The sequence below is a fragment of the Dermacentor albipictus genome, chromosome 6 (genome assembly GCF_038994185.2).
Source record: "Dermacentor albipictus isolate Rhodes 1998 colony chromosome 6, USDA_Dalb.pri_finalv2, whole genome shotgun sequence".
Taxonomy (NCBI): domain Eukaryota; kingdom Metazoa; phylum Arthropoda; class Arachnida; order Ixodida; family Ixodidae; genus Dermacentor; species Dermacentor albipictus.
Window position 1 is genome coordinate 49,672,123 of NC_091826.1, and position 16,771 is coordinate 49,688,893.

Here is a 16,771-nt window from a genome sequence, read left to right on the forward strand (position 1 = left end):
GCCGTGCACTCACCATATGCAGTCATGATCCAGACACCTTCCTTCCGAACGTTGTCGCCAGGACGAAGAGGCTACGATCTCGTAGTTGTCGTCCAAGTTGGAGTCTCCATGATTCCGTATCCCACCGCTGCCACCAGTTTGTTGCGTACTCCAGGGTAGCGTACCGTACTGTTGCCGAGAAATAGCGGCGCCTGCCTATCGAAGCTCGATCGACATTACATATTGGGTAGCGTGGCGTTGTCGACGGGCTGCAGGCATCCGGTAGACCATGGCGACCGAGCAAGGGCGAGACGATTTGCTAGTGCGAAACTTGCACGGTTTATTCAAAGGTAGTTGAAAGAAAATAAGAAAAGCAGGAAGTATATAAAAGTACCTTTCGGAGCCCCTTAAATAGGCTCTCTACAAGTGTGAGCGGGATTTTGCTTCCATCGATGTCACGTGACAGGCACAGAGAGAGGGCGCCTCCTCCTGCATTACCGAGCAAGGAAAGGAGAAGTCAACCCTCATTTCGACGAATCCTGGTAGAAGGCCCTTTGTGCGCAAGGTGCCTGACGTTAAGCATCGCAGGAGAAGTCAACCATCATTTCGACGAATCCTGGTAGAAGGCCCTTTGTGCCCAGGGTGCCTGACGTTAACCATCGCAGGAGAAGTCAACCCTCATTTCGACGAATCCTGGTAGAAGGCCCTTTGTGCGCAAGGTGCCTGACGTTAACCATCGCAGGAGAAGTCAACCCTCCTTTCGACGAATCCTGGTAGAAGGCCCTTTGTGTGCAAGGTGCCTGACGTTAACCATCGCAGGAGAAGTCAACCCTCATTTCGACGAATCCTGGTAGAAGGTCCGGCGAAATTCCTGTCGCCACGTCGTGTCAGACGCCAACCCTAACAGCGAGAAGGGAACACTTCCGGTGAAAAAAAAAAGTGACGCCATATACAATAAAAAAAGAAGGGTGATTTCACTTTCGTTATTGAGTTGAAATTTGATTCTCTTTCAGGCGTTGTGATTAGGACGGTATTTTTAAACATTCTCCAACTCGACACGAGCTTGGTGCGAACTAGGCACTAAGAATATTGAGGTCCACTCGACGGGTGCGTTAAGTCGATGCCGGCTTTTTAAATCTAAAGTTTTATGAAATTCGGCATCATGTATGATGTGAAATAACTTATACTTGCATGCACTTTGGTACCGCCTTGGTTTCGCTGCGAGAATTAGTACTCTCCATGTTCGTTACCTTGGCAAATTAACTTGACCCTTAAATAATATTTTTTTTTACAGCAAGTTAAGCACAGCCGGCCAAGTATACCTTATGTATCCACATTATTTCATTGTTTCTCAATTAAGGACCACGCGATGCTTCAGATTGCCATTAATATGCGTTGAAACAAAATAATTTCATTTTTATGCCCGAATTTAAGTGAACAGTGGAGTTTTATTGGCTGAAAATTAAGATAGAAGAATGATACTTTGTGGAGCACAGGCCACAGCAACTGTGGCGACGAAAAAAGATGTGCGTCAGCACAAGGCGCTCACAAAATGCATGCGCATAACAATCACAATGCGTGATCAACATATTGATGCGCAACTTCCTCAATATTAGTGTGACTATAGCGAACGTACGAACACACCGGAAGTAGCTGTAGCAGCGCGAATCTGGATATAGTACTTCCTCAAACTTCAAAACGTAATTCTTCTTTCGCGTGTAATAATAATAATAATAATAATAATAACCACATAACCGACAGGCACCCGTGGCCTCACGGTTAGGTGGTCGAGGTGTTGTGCTCTGTTGAAATCCTGACGTGTTGGACAGTTTCCTTTATGTTTATTTGGTAAAGGAAAAATCTGTTTTTGCAAGTTATCCCTATATTTCCTTATCGAGTATATTTGAAACCTCTTTCGTGGGCCGATTCCGGAGAAATTGTAGCCTAAAAGAACCACGCAACTAAAATTACATCACTTTGAACTTTGAACTATGATAGTTTAACATATTTTTTATTCATTAGTTTCAAAATATTTAAGATAAAAAGCATCCGCTGGCACTGCCATGTTTTATTACATTTGTTTTTGCGCTGTCATTCTCGAAATCCTGAGGAAGAATTTTGTCGAGAATGTAAGATCTTGTACGACCAACTTTAGTGATAGGAAAAGTATGGCTACGTAAACTATCATATACAGCACAAAGATCTAAATATCCTTGCTAAAGCGTTTTCGCTTTTGTGTATTTTTGTGTATACCGTCAAAGCCTGCAATAAAGAAAAATAAATATGCGGAGGCTCACGGTAACACCGACAGCGTCCATATAATTGTGATCGCAACAGAGCATAGCTGGATGTGTTACCTTGCCGACATCAAGGACTGTTTCCTTCACCGACTTAGCTCAATTTTTTTTCTTCCTATCCTAAAAGGTTCTCACCTTCAAAATAGGTAGTATGATAAGGCGGCGAAATTTGCAGGCACGTCTTGGAATCAGCCAGCGGAAGGCAGTGGTTATTATGCTCGGTGTGCCGTAACATGCATGGTCGGCAAAAAATGACCACCAGCGACACAGCATGCATCGGAGCCAGGAATGAACCTTGTGAAGTTATTCCCAGTCACTATGAAATAAAAGTCCCCCCGTGTCTACTTCACAGAGCAAGAGGCAACTCGGGGGCGGAAACGAGAAGGCACAAGCGTGGGCTTCCAACTGACATAATTATTGGCGCGTACGACTTCTTTGCACACGCGTACACGAGATTACACGAAAAAAATGTTTACGCGAAACGAAAATTCAAAGCGTCACACAAAAAGCTGATCGATCACTGGCGTCCGCTGCGCGTGCTTCCTTCTTCGAAGAGTAACATTTCTTTATGAGACGGGACTACCGATGGCCCATTGACACGCGAACACCGCTCCCATTAACAGTGGCCTGCTTCGCTAATTAATTGCGCGCGTCTTTTGGATCCTCATCCCGGAAATCACAGCGGTAAGCTCTAAGCACTACGCGTCTTCGTCCGCATGTTGCTCTTGCTCTGTTTACACACAACTAAAATCCCATGATTAGGATACTCCCTAATGCGAAATGTGAGCAGAGCGCGATACGTCTTTTCATTTCGCGATATATTGAGGCAAAGAGTTTGAGACTGAAAATACCGCACCGAGTGGCAGTGGGCCACTGTCGCCAGTGTCTCCGCAGAGGAGGAGGGGGGGGGGGGGTTGAGGCAGTATGGGAACGCTTGCGTGGCGAGCGGCATCAGAGCCAGCTGTCGAAGAATACGACGGCGAACGCGCGAGCAGTGGCACGAGCGTGTTCGCGCGGTTACGCAGAGCGACGGCGACGCTCAACCCAGGAACGAGTACCTAAGAGCCGCGCTCTAAGAGGAGGACAGTATTAGCACGGGAAATCAAAACACGTGATCATCTAATTTTCTGGCCAATCGCTTGCAGTGGGCAGGAGCCACACGCTCCATAGGAAACAACATCTCTCTAGGAGGGTTTGTGCCATTGCAGAAGGTATCATCATCAACACTGCCAAGAAGCAAAACATCGCCACAGCTAGCCCTGAATGGTTTGACCTGGTTGGCCCGATCGTGGTAGCTGCCTCGGTAAGTAATAAATGCACTTTTCACTTAACACAGCTCAAATAGGTGTACTGCTTTAACTTAACCCGCAGCAGAGTCGACGCGTTGTTGTCAGGGCATTATTACTGTGGGAAATGTTTTTGTCTGTCTTGTCAAGTTATCCTGCAGCGGTAGTCACCTCAGGAATGCGAGAAAGCAGGTTGTTGGAATGCCGATGTGGAGCCTAGCAGAGCCGTTGGCTCTGCATGGAGCTCCGTGGTGTTGTATCTTTTGACCAGTTTTTCCAATGATGTGCTGAATTTCGTGTGGAATACGTGATTCGGGAACGTCTAAGGACTCTGAACATACCAGTGTTAGCGGTTAGCCCTTCGTCTTTTCGTAAATACGGGCCGGGACGCGCCAGCCACACGTGTGCGGATTGCTGGCTGCTTCGCGGGAGACGCCGTGCGCGCTGCCGCCGCAGATGGCGACGCCGGCTGCGTCCGGAGCTGCGATGCCCACGGGGGCGACGAACGCTACGACGAGCACGCCTAAACCAAACTACATTGAAGCTTCAAGCTCGCACGAACCACTAAAAGTACGAGCGACGCTCTCGGACCTGGACCGGGAACAAATGGAGTACCAAGGCACCAACGAAGGGGATAGTATCATCCTACAAGACACCGATATGCCCGTCACACGCGTCGGGCAGGAGGAGGAGAAAGAAGGAGACTGGCAAACGGTGTTAACTGTTCGCCAGAAGAAGGCTCTCGCAAGAGTTGGAAGAAAAGCCATGGGAGCAGGGGGTGCCCACGACTCGTCGAGCCAGCACCCCGGACCAGCCAAGAAACCGCCGATGAAGAAAAAGCCACGAGCCAACAGACTACCTCCGTTACCAAAGGAAGACTTCAAAATAATAGTCCCACCACATCAAGGGTTACCAGTTAAAGGCTTGACGGCTCCGCAGATTTCCGAAGCGGTCATAGTGGCCACACAAAGGAAGGTCAGAGGTGAACACTTCCTTTTACGACTAAAAACAGGATCAAACATCGTTATCATATCTACCCCCAAACAAGAGGTAGCAAATATAGTCAGGAAGATAACGACGCTCGTTATCAACGGCAAACAACACGCAGTAAACGCTTACGTGACGGCCGGAGAAGACACAAAGAAAGGTGTTGTGCATGGATTGGCACCGCACACGAGTCCGGAAGCACTCCAAGCCAACGTGCGCATCAGAAGGCAAAGAGTGGAAATACTACGAGCACGCATGCTCGGGGAAACAGAGACAGCGGTCATTGGCCCCATGATAGCACGTTTTGCCTACTACATGGGAGGAGAAATGCCCTGTTACCCATTCAAGAACACCGCACAATTCTGCAACGCCTGCATACAAATAGGCCACAGGATGGGCGTGTGCCCTCAACCCCGTACCTCAGTAGGCAGCAATTGTGGCACTAAGGAGGCAGAGCCAGAGAACGAATGTAAACCCACCTGATCCACTTGTGGAAAGAAACATCTTGCCGGTTCGAAGGATTGCAAGAAACGGTACAAACAGCCGCGGCAGTACAACAAAGCGCATAGCAAGTCTTCCTCCAGACTACTGAAAACTCCAATGAAGGAGTCTGTACCAAGGCCACGGTGGTACGACACGGGTGAAACGGACGACGACGGATGGCCACCATTAAAGCGACAAGAAGGCCTACAAGCGGTGTCGCCACGACGACAGCGATCCCGATCAAGAGAGTGACGAAGGCGACATAAGGGCTCTGACTCTTCAGACCACCCCCCTTCCAACTGCCAGCCCATTCTTATAGGATCCAGGCAAAGATCTCGCACTCCATCAAGGAAGAAGGAACCCACCGACAACAAAGTGAGCTGGGCCGGGATGGTTCGTACCACGGCTCCCATAGCATTGAACTCAGAATACAAAAAAATTGTATTAGAAAATAGGCAACTCATGCGAAGCTTAGAAGAATTTAGGCTGGAGATCCCGCACTTAAACGCCACCTGGAAGAAAGCCTGGAAGCCTGGAAGCCTGGAAGAAATTACAGACAAATATGATCTAGAACTAGGAACTCTCCCACTAACACCTACTAGATTAGGAAATAGCGTGTGCGGGGATACCTACTCCGACCTAACCTTCATGCCAAACATAACGGATGGGCAATGGAGAAATTTAGACGAAAACTTGGGAAGTGACCACTATGTTACTAGCTATCAATGACCACACCCCGCCTCAAACTTCCACCAAAGCAGGCCAGAATCACAAACTGGATGGCATACAGGAAATATCCAATGTCCACAACACCCCCCAACACAGCTGAGGACTGTGCAAAGGAACTCAAAGTCACAAACGAAGCCACAACACAAAACATATCCATTAACGCGAAAACACCTGCAGTCGACCCACAACTGCTGCACCTGTGGGAGGGCCGGCGCAGCTTAAACAAGCACTGGAAAACTCAAAGACTGAAAAGAAAACTGAGGGCAAGTATAGCAACGCTAACAGAGCAAGCAATTGAGTTTGCCAGAGTGCTGTAAGCGGAAAATTGGCTAAAATTTTTGCGATTCACTGAGAGGGACGTTATCCACCGCTAAGACATGGGCTATCTTACGTAGCATAAAAGCCCCGGACTCTAAAAAGACGGCAACAGTGAGAAGGATACGCACCCTTGTAGGTGAATACATAGGTGACCCCGATGAACTGATCCAAGCGCTCAGGGACAAATACATTATAACAGGGAGCGATATCGTCGAATCTCTCAGCTAGAAAGGGCCGACAAACAAACCTCTAGATGAGCCCGTTACGGTTGCGGAACTGTATGCAGCGGCACAGGACATCAGACGAAACACAGCACCCGGAGGGGATGGCATCACCAACGCGATACTGCGCAACCTCAGCAATAGGCAACGCGAACGACTAGTCGACTACTTCAACAAGGGCATATGGGGACCTGGTACCATTCCACAGGAGTGGAAGGAAGCCACCATAATCCTAATCCATAAACTGGGAGAACAGAAAACTATTCAGAACTTGACACCAGTCTCACTTACGACATGTCTAGGGAAGCTGTTTGAAAAAGTGATACTCACCAGGTTAACAGATTATATCGAAAGTCACAACCTCCTATCGCTGTACATGTACGGTTTCCGCAAACATCTTTCAACACAGCATGTTTTCTATATTCTAATAGACGAAGTAATAAACGACGTGGTGACTGGTGAAGAAAACATAGTGGTGGCGTTGGACTTAAAGAGCGCATTCGACACTATGTCCCATAAGCTCATCATGGAGGAAATAGAAGAAATGGGATGCGGAAAGAGAATTTTTGACTACGTTAAATCATTCTTAACTTGTAGGACTACCACGATAGGTTTAGAAGATGTGCGATCACCCAAGCTCAATCTCCCCAACAAAGGAACTCCACAGGAAGCTATACTCTCGCCATTATTGTTTAACATTGGCATGAAAAATTTGGCGAGAAGGTTGCATAAAATCCAAGATCTCAAATTCGCGCTCTATGCTGATGATATCTCCTTATGGATGCACAAAGGATCGTTAGGCCACAAGGAATGCACCCTAGAAGAAGCCATCAACACCGTCCAACACTTCCTGGCAGAGCACGGCATGGCCTGTGCACCAGAAAAATCCGAATGGATCAGAGTCCATGGACGAAACTACCGTAACAGGCCAAACCTACACCTCCAACTAGAGAACCAAATGCTTCCAGAAAACACCAATGTTGGTGTCTTGGGCCTCTGGATCCAAAGCAACAGGCGAGTGGATCACACTATCTGGACCCTGATAGCGACAACGAGGAAAACAGCAAGACTAATAGGAAGAATCACAAAGAAACGGAGATGCCTACACGAAAGCGAAACGATACGACTCGTTCAAGCTTTTGTCATCAGCCGGATAACATATGCTATACCCTATCAAAACTTACATCGCACAGAAATCAAGATGGTGGACCAGACCATACAGTTCGCGCACAAGGTGGCGCTTGGATTACCGGTGAACACCGGAAATGAAAGACTGCACGACACAGGAGTTTACAGCACCTTTGAAGAGCTCAAGGCAGCGGTTATAATAAATCAGACAGAGCGCCTGTGTCTCACACAAGCCGGACAACAACTACTCACTGGACTAAGACATTCGGTGAAACCGCAATATTGTAGTGACCAAATCCACCAGATACCAGGCCACATCAGGAAGCAAATACAAGCCACACCTATAGCAAAGAACATGAATCCCGAATACCACAAAGGCCGAAGACAAGCCCGAGTCAAGCAACTTATCAAAAGCTTTGGGAATAATCAAGAAGTGCAATACACGGACGCCGCTCTGACTGTTAGAGGACACGTCACAGTAGCAGTTCACAACGCGCAGCGGAAAAGAGCAGAAATAACGGCCTCAATAAACACAACATGCCCAGCCACTGCAGAAGCTTCAGCAATCGCGATCGCAATCAAACACAGCTACACCGCCGGGCACTCGGCACTGGTTATCTCAGACTCTCAAGCTGCATGCAGAATGTACATGCAAGGCAGATTGCCATGAATCGCGCTGAGAATCTTAGGCGACGTACCCCAAGAAGAACAAGCAATCATATCGTGTCCTGGACACGAGGGTATCCCAGACGATGAGAGGGCACACTCCCTAGATCGAGAACTCACAAACCGAGCGGGGAACCACAGCCCTTTCCAAGATAGTCCACTTACAGCCCGAGACATCCTCGAACACCAACGTCGGACGACAGAGCGCCTGGAGTTGTACATTTAACCCCACGTTCAGAAGTGCATCTCGACTCGAAGCTCGTGCTTGACTTATTCTGATGGACGCCTGTCGTGAACGTGCCGAAGTAAATGCAGTGAGCGCCTTCGGCATGTTCACGCAGGCACCATCCAAGTCGAGCACGCGGGCTTCAATTTACGATGCGATTCCGAATACCGAGGTTAGACTGTCGAAGTTCTTGCTCGAAACATAGGCCCCACAACTACCATGTATATTACGCCACATTGTGTACTCCTTTTCACACACAGCCTGCAAAGCCATGGATGCTAGCTAGCCATGCTTCTTGCAGTAACTGCGTTCGCACAGCAATCAAGGTTTTTCATGGCGTCGCACGCTGAGTATGAAACGGAGAACAGGTAGGTTCCTGTCTCGTCTCCTTGCGATAAAATTAAGACAATGTGCGCCCGATAGAGCAATCGAACCAGGCGTCGTCGAGTACAGCCGTGCGGTGTCCTGACCATTACCACGGCAGCCCTGGAACGCGAGCACAGCAGCCAGGCTGTGCCCTTATATAAGGCACCGACAGTACGCATACTTGCCTCGGTCCAGAGCAAGCCGGGCTTTTCGAAACATTTTTTCGGGCGTGCGTCCCATGTTCCTTCATCGCCGTTGTTGCTGGGGACAGCTCGCGCTTCGGCAGAAAGAAGCCACAGCTCGTATGCGCTCGCCAGATTCCGCTATGCAAATCGCAAGGGAACGGAACGCGTGAACAGCATTCGTAGTTACAAGTCCCAGCTTCGTGGCCGACATTTGCGTATACACAACGGCGCATAGGAACGAGTTGCCTATGGTGAGTAGGTGTGGCCGCTTCGGTTGTCCCCGTGGTACCTAAAGGCGACCACTCAGTGATGGTGAGAAAGAGGCATTGAAAAAAAAAGCACGCCGAGCAGGCCAGGCTTGGGCACGCTGCGAAACGAGGACCTCCGCCAGTGCGCGTGCTCGCTCAAGAACACCGAGGACCACAGAGCGATGCGCGAACCACATGCGTTGCGTTGGCAAGAGGACGTTTGGTACTTTTGGAATTTCTCGTGTTCATTTATCGATATATATATACGCTTATCGATTGACCCAGAAGCGGCGCTTCTGAAAGACGTTCTTTCGTTTGGTCATCTTAGCCGATTTAATTCCAGCTTGTAGGCTTTGAACCAAAAGCGATTTACTCTGCGTCAGAGCAGGACGCAGTGCTGGCACTTCCAAGTAAACAACATTCTCCCTGTGATATTCAGGCTGTCCATGGGATTCACTTATTTCTGGCAAGATCAGTTGCTATTAAACAAACGCTGACAAACCTGCTAAAGTGGAATAATTTGGCAATGTTTTTTTTTCGGAGCATTTCTAACTGCCCTTAGTTTCCTGCTGTAGAAAGATACAAAGGCTGTCCAGGTAACCTATGACTAAGGTTGCGGAACCGGCATTTTCGGGCAGTAAGATTTCATGCCCGTGTGAATGAACGACTGATTCTGTTTCAGAAAAATGAAAAAATTGTGGCAAATGAAGTAAAAATACCAACAACAAAAATTACTCATTCGGCGCCGTCTCCTTCTCTTCACATAAATGTGATACACACAGAATTTTATGAGACTACAACTGGACAAATTTGAATAAAGTTTGATGCATCTGAAACAGAAATGTAAATTATAGTGACTGCATCACGAGCTAAAGCTTAAGTTAGGGCATGGAAGTTTGTGCAAACGCTGTTGTAAATTGGTAATCTTTAGAAATATGGAAACGCGAAGTTAAGAAATCCTCAAACGCGCCCGAACATCGTGGTTCCGTAAATTGCGTTTGTTAGGTCGTCTGAAACGGACAAGCAGGACCCTATGACGTAGAACTGTTCCAATCTATTTTAATTCCAATCTCTTGACGCCAAGTTTACGTAACCACCAACGCGAGCACCAGGCGGTGACTCGTCGCGTTTTATGGACAGGACAGTCACACACCTTCCTTGTTCAGAGAAGGTTACGTTTGTTATTTTCCAAAAAGAATTGCATTACCTACATTGACAGGCTTTCCTGATCTCAAGAGGCAAGGAGCACGAAGCACTGTATAGAAGGTTTCATTGGGGTCGAGCTTGCGCAGTGAAAGTAGATGACCGAATGACTGAGGTGGTGCCGGCGTCAGCGACTGGCCCGCTTTCCCTTGCTTAGCTTCATGTGGCTGGTCGAAAATAGCGACGGCGTACAATGGAATGCCAATAAATGCCTCTAAAAGAGATCCTCAGTGAAGAAAAGTTGGCAAAGAGACGCGAAAATTTTTACTATGCGCAATTCGATCCATTTTCTCAGGCAGCTCAGAGTAGCCATGGTCGGAGAAATCACGGGGCCGCCATCTTCTATTTCTTTAAGAACGGAGCAACCTCCGGCTATTCCGAAAGGAAAATTCAGTTTTGTTCGGCATATCAATGCATCTTTAGTGCGCAGACGTCAGTTTGATGTGGTGGTTTTTTGCTGTATTGTGGCGTCGCCTGACAGGCGGGCTAAGAACACGCAGCCAGAAACTTTTCACCAATAGCTCGGGAGCTAATCTGTCCTTATTTCTGGTTAGAGTTTTGATCCCCCCAAGTCGCGGCTTACAGTCTTGATCGCTTACATTTCTGCAAGATGGGCAATGGCGAACCCCTCTTGAAAAGCAGCTACCTCTGATGGTTTAGCTTAATGCTCGCTTCAACAATTGTTAGGTTGTGCAATGCCACGAGCAGCCATCGCCGCCTCTTTTTAAATTTTCTTGGGAGACATTTCAAAAGCTGTAACCTTTAGGTAATAAATAAAGTGGCAGGGTTTGGCAGGAGAACGCAAAACCCGAGCAAAAAGATTTGCGTTCGGGGGTTCACAGATCAGTTTAGGCTACCAGAGGCTCGTTAAGCGTGTAACACCCAAACACAGTGCCCCCTCAAGAAAAACCGGAACAAAGTGTTCAAAATTGATTCAAGTTATTGAGAGTGCATTTGTAGAGAAAAAAACAATGAAATGTAATCGCATAGTAAATAATTATTCCGTTAAAGCATAATTCGACAATCCACAGTTGCTTATTCGCTCCACAATGTTAGGAGTGCAGCTATGCGCTTTGTGTCAAGTGTCCCTCGCTTCCATCAGCATTTCTAGGCATCAGAGATAGATCAGCACATGAAGTATATTGGATGGTAAGTAATTATTAGCAGTTAAATTGAACAACGAAAATGCTTTTTGCGTTCACTCGCAATCAGAATGCAGCCGCTGCGAACAGGCACCGAACCACGACGTCAAGTACGCACTATGCGAGAAGTTATCGCAGCGAGAAAACTGAAATGTCTAAATTTGAAAATTGTGCTTAAAAGGGGGGGGGGGGTGCAAGAGCTTCCTAATTATCGTAATATTGTTTTCACCACTTCTTTATCATAATATATACGCAGTTGCTCTGGAAAAATTCGAACCCTCCACGACAGTCCTGGGGGACATTGCTGGCTACCTGGGAGTGACCTCAGACAGTATTCAAGAGACTGGCATGCACACCGACACGAATGCGTCCGAAGTTGACCTCACCGACCACTGCGTACCATGCACGGTAGCCGAAAACCAAACATGCCAGATCGCCGACAAGCTCTCCGCCTGGAACAGGCTCCTTCTGGCATCCAACTTTGAGCTGCGAGAACAGGCGGACATGTCTGGCCAGCTGTGCCTAGGGAATTTTTCCGGTAAAGTTCACTTACGTCAGCTTCCACAGAACCAGGACCGTCTTCGATGGCTGCTCAGGACTCATCACTGCATTAGTTCCGTCCACCTCAAGCTCCACATTGTCACAAACCCCGACTTCTACGTACTGAAGGCTCTTCGACATAGTTCAGGGATCAAGACCGTGATACTATATATGCAGGGATGGAAAGCATTAAATGCCGCTTCTGCATTAATACCCAGCTTGACAAATATAAAAACACTTCACTGCGAGGCCGACTTATCGCGCGAGGATTCCTCGGAAGGCTTTGTAGCAGCACTGTCAGCGCTTCAGCGGGCTTCATCGTCTCTGGAGAGCCTACATCTAAACGGGTTTTTGATACAAGGGCAGGCGGCGGAGAATTTCGTCGGAGAATTCTTAAGCAAATCCGCGCTCAAAGAACTAGTGTTGCAGAGGGTCGCATTCGAATGCGAGTCCTACCCACACGCCTTACGCGAATACATTGGCACGACTACGTTTCTAAATGCAGTGACTCTTGACATGGTGGTGAATAAGGTAACCCAAACGGCTATTCTTGAAGGCGTGCTGGAAAACAGAAGTATCGAGAAGCTTTCCATGTACGTGTTCACTGGAAACGAAGAAATCGCGGAGTTGGTTGCTGGGGTGATCAGCAGAAATCGGGTAATACGTAACTTGACCTTATCGACCTTCGTCCGACACGTGCCTGAAATGCACGACGTTTGCTACCGCTGGCTCCGCGCTGTCATTCAAAATGATACGCTGGAAGAAGTGGGCCTTCCACTGCAGATATTCCACCCATCACAATGGGCCACATTTATCATGGCGCTGCCGCAAAATCGAAATCTAAAGAAGGTCCACATCGACGCAGGGTTCAACGCTGAACTGCTACGACCAGTTTGCTCGATGCTCATGACAACTGGCTCCGACAAAAGAGTTTCTATCGGAACCTACGAGTATAGAGAAGACGTGGACTTGATACGCTGCAAAGCATTCCGGGCAATACATTTCTCCGCGTTGGAACCGGACGACTATTTGGGTGTCGCTTTGCAACTACTTCCAAGCTGTGAGCACGTGACGATGTTGAGCATCCGCGTAGACATCGGCAACCGGAGGCTCTTTTCGCCACTGGCCGAATACTTAAAACGCACAACTGTGCTGCGAGAGCTCGAATTGATTGTTTCGTATGACGTCCAACTGGTCGAGGCCCACGGCGCCAATCCGGGGTGGTCGGTCGTGCTAGAATCCCTGTCTCGAAACAAAAGCTTGAGGAAGCTGACGCTTTATCATCAATGCCTGACCAGTCGAGACATGGAGGGCTTGGCGGACGTACTTAAACGAAGCCGGAGCATCAGCTCGGTCGTCCTTACGAACGAGACCGCGGGAGACACCGCCGCCTTTGTGCGACGACTGTCGAAGGGCATTGCGGACAGCTGCACGTTGTTGAAAGTGGATTGCTTGGCTCACGTCGAAGCCGAGGCCGCAGGTGACTGTCTGGCTGTGCGAGAGGCGACGCTGCGAAACTCGGGTCTCGTCGCACGAGCTGCTCGAATAAAGAAGGCTTCAGATTACGACAGGTACGTATATTAGGCAAAAGACGTGGCGCTTTGCGTTAGAAACGGTGTCGTCCTCTTCTCAATGCGGTAGAATCGCTTCTGTTTTCTCTCAGCCACATCTTCAGAATCTGCCACCTTGCTTAGCGAAATAGCGCTCACAACGTGACCTGCATACGGCGCCCATTAGGAAAAAAATAATTTAGCTACACTGTAAGCCCTAAAAAAATGCAGCGCTTTAGTAAACGGTATCCCGTTCAAAGGCAGCTGAAGCAGAGACCCTTCGAGAAGTACCACTAAAGACACTTACAAAAGTTAAATTTTGAAAGGTACATATGAGATTTTTGGGTAAACCGTTCAATTTTAGCCGCTCCGGGTATTTGAGAACCCACCGAGTGCCAGAGTTACACATGAAAACGATGGAAAACTTAGGCAACGCAGTGTTTGGGAGAGTAACCTGCGCCAAGTAATAATACCGTGTCATGACGTGTTCAGACCAATATATAAAAGTTGTGTGATAGCTACCGCTATCGTTTAAGTGCGATCGCATTAACATGGTCATCATGATGAGTTCTTCATGATTGTTTCTTTTTTTGCTATTTGCTTTTTCCAGTATTTCATGCAAAATATTTTAGGTCCAAAGGGGAGTAATTTTCCTTCAGTCACAAGAATTTATCCTATGTTACATGTGACAAACTTATTTCTAGTATGTTCAGCAGTTATCTAATAGCTGTTTTGCGTTCTACACGCACTTGAACTAAGGAGCTGAATTTGGCTTCGAACTAAATCTTCTTTAAAGGAATGTTTATCAGCGAAATTATTCGCGTACATGCGGTTGTCGTTTTCCTTTCAAAGACCTGTGCGCAATCGGCCTGCTTTGAATTTCAAACAAGGGTAACGAAATGTGGGCACTTATTTGAAGCACTGCTTCCAAAATATTGTCGCCATGCAGCGTTTCCTTGCAGACTTAATGTTCAATTTTCTGTCGATGAAAATCTATTTACCGTGAAAATTTTGAATACGTTGATTGTTTGCGTTTCACCTGTGAGTATTATTCTGTGTACACTCTGTGCCCGCCAAGTGAAAGTGCATACTTATTATGATAAGTCCTGCGGAACTCTTTTCACAGGCACTTACAATACACAAGGTACCGCAGGTACCTAGCATCCTGGAATAGCAAGGTAATAGCATCCTGGAAGCTCGATCTTGAACAGCGTAGTAGCTTATGTCAGATACAAAAGTTATGGTACTTGTTTGTTGATTATCGTTGCGGTCGTTTTCTCTCGGAGCGTTTTTTTTTCCTTATTTGCGAAAGACGGGGCCTCATAAGAACGTTTAAAAAGGTAAGTTAGTGTATTTCCGATGAAAATGGACAATTCTGGCGACAGTTGCAACATCACTTCAACAGTGCTCAGATTTGAGCCTGCTTTCAGAAGTAACAGGACATAAGTAACGCGCCGAGGAATGAGCCTAGTTCTATTATTTTTTTGCTCCAAAGTTGCATCCGTTATAAATGGGAACTTCTTCCTTAGGTTCACTGCATGGTGAATGGATTCCGTGAGTGATGAGTAGTTCCACATGCGTTCGTTAGCCGTTTCTATGGCATGTGTGCAAACTTTATTTCATGATAACTTCTAGTCATCCACCCCATACGTCGGAGCTTCCTCCAGGTACCCTTTTTCTTAATGTAACAGACTACCGGATATCTATCTATTCTACGCGTGACACGACCGACCCAAACCCCACACTTTTTGCTGTTCGCACTCTTTCCTGATCGAGACAGCTGTAATATCAGCCACCCACTTTTGTTCTTTTATGGACACCTCCGTCTTCTCGCTCAGCAGTGCGGCATTTCTTTTGTTCCGTGGAAAGTTGAGCTGCCCTTAGCGTGCTCTTTGCCATCATGCGAGCCTCGGCTTCACAACTGAACACTCGCAATATGCACCGAATGCAAGCGGTGCGTTATCTACCGGTAACATCCCGTAGATTAGTTTAAAGCTGTATACACCACGCTACTCCATGCAAGAACTTCAGTTTCTCCAAAGGCAGCACTGGTCACGTGCAGGTACGTCACCGGAGCCCTGGAGCGAGTTTCCCGGTATCCTGCCCTTCTGGACGAGGTTGCCATGGAGGCCCGTATCGACAAAGCAGAGCTCACTGTCTTGGTGCGAGACTGCCTGAAAAGAACCGAAAGCATGGACGGATTTATGCGGGCCGCCGGAGTGGTCAGGAAGCGAGTCGTTTGCCATCCATCGCCAAGCGACGACCGCATGCAGCTGGATGACCTGATCGAGGACTGCTGGAGGCACCTGCGACGATACCTCGTGATTGACGATGTCAAGGAAAGCATTTGCAGGATGTGAAACCGCTGGGCCGTGAAAAACTTTGTCAAGGACCCAGAGAACCGTTGCCTACTGTAGCTTCTGACAAAAGTAGTATTGGGCACCGCGTATATGAATATTGATAATTTTCAAAATTTTATTTCTATTACAATAGACAGCAGGCACGAAGAATATGTAGCTGTGCCCTGCCTGAATTTCCCCTTTACTAGGAGTTTGGTACAGATTCCATAGCAAATGTACATTTGAAACAAGTACAATGTTTCAGAAATAACAAAGTTGGAACACTTTTCTGCTGGTGTGGAGTTCATTTTCATCATTGCCAAGACTTCGGGGATTGCGTTTCTTCGCTTAGTTGCGGTGACAAAGCTAAGCATGTTTCCAGCCTTTAAGGTCGCTTCACTTAGATGTCATATCAGAACTGCTTGTCCTCCGAAGATGCTGGTACAGCAGGGGGGCCGCCAAGCAGTTTCTCTGTCCGACACTGAGTGGACTAGGGGATCACAACGTTAGTCTGTGCAGGCAATGGAAGTGGGCGTGTGGAATTAGCCACTCGGAGAGCGAAACAGTGCATGATAAACTTTTATGCTTCTCGCCACCAACCTTTTGGATGGCAGGTCTTGCCGAAGATCCTCAACATGAGGTTTGCCTATACTACTTTTGTTCACAAAATTGCCGCTTTACACGCCACCTAATTCAAGCTGCAATCACTCGCGGGAGGCGATGCAAAGTGGCTGGCTTGACCTCCGGGGAAGGGAGAGGGGCGTGGGTACGTCCGCCCCGCCGCTAACGCCACCAAACTTCCCCGATAGTCGATAGTCGATTGTTCCATCAGTCGGACACGCAAGTACTGTCCACATCCCCACCTTGCGATGATTGCC

General features: G+C 47.7%; 2 protein-coding genes across 3 annotated transcripts in view; one reads left to right on the top strand and one right to left on the bottom strand.

Annotated features, from left to right (window-relative positions):
- Positions 1 to 16,771, bottom strand: part of LOC135918673 (tyrosyl-DNA phosphodiesterase 2-like) — a 61,191-nt gene that overhangs the window by 42,532 nt on the left and 1,888 nt on the right. The gene's annotated exons all lie outside the window — the stretch shown is intronic.
- Positions 3,326 to 16,181, top strand: LOC135918688 (uncharacterized). The gene is made up of 3 exons (XM_065452342.2): positions 3,326 to 3,579; positions 11,721 to 13,575; positions 15,617 to 16,181. The coding sequence occupies exons 2-3, from the start codon at positions 11,813 to 11,815 to the stop codon at positions 15,912 to 15,914; spliced, it is 2,061 nt and encodes a 686-aa protein (XP_065308414.1). The 5' UTR covers positions 3,326 to 3,579; positions 11,721 to 11,812; the 3' UTR covers positions 15,915 to 16,181.

Bases quoted from the DNA above. Each gene is read 5' to 3' on its own strand.
- LOC135918688 (XM_065452342.2), top strand. From the start codon at position 11,813: ATGCACACCGACACGAATGCGTCCGAAGTTGACCTCACCGACCACTGC. The intron at 13,576-15,616 runs GTACGTATATTA...GGTCACGTGCAG, and splicing joins AAGGCTTCAGATTACGACAG to GTACGTCACCGGAGCCCTGG.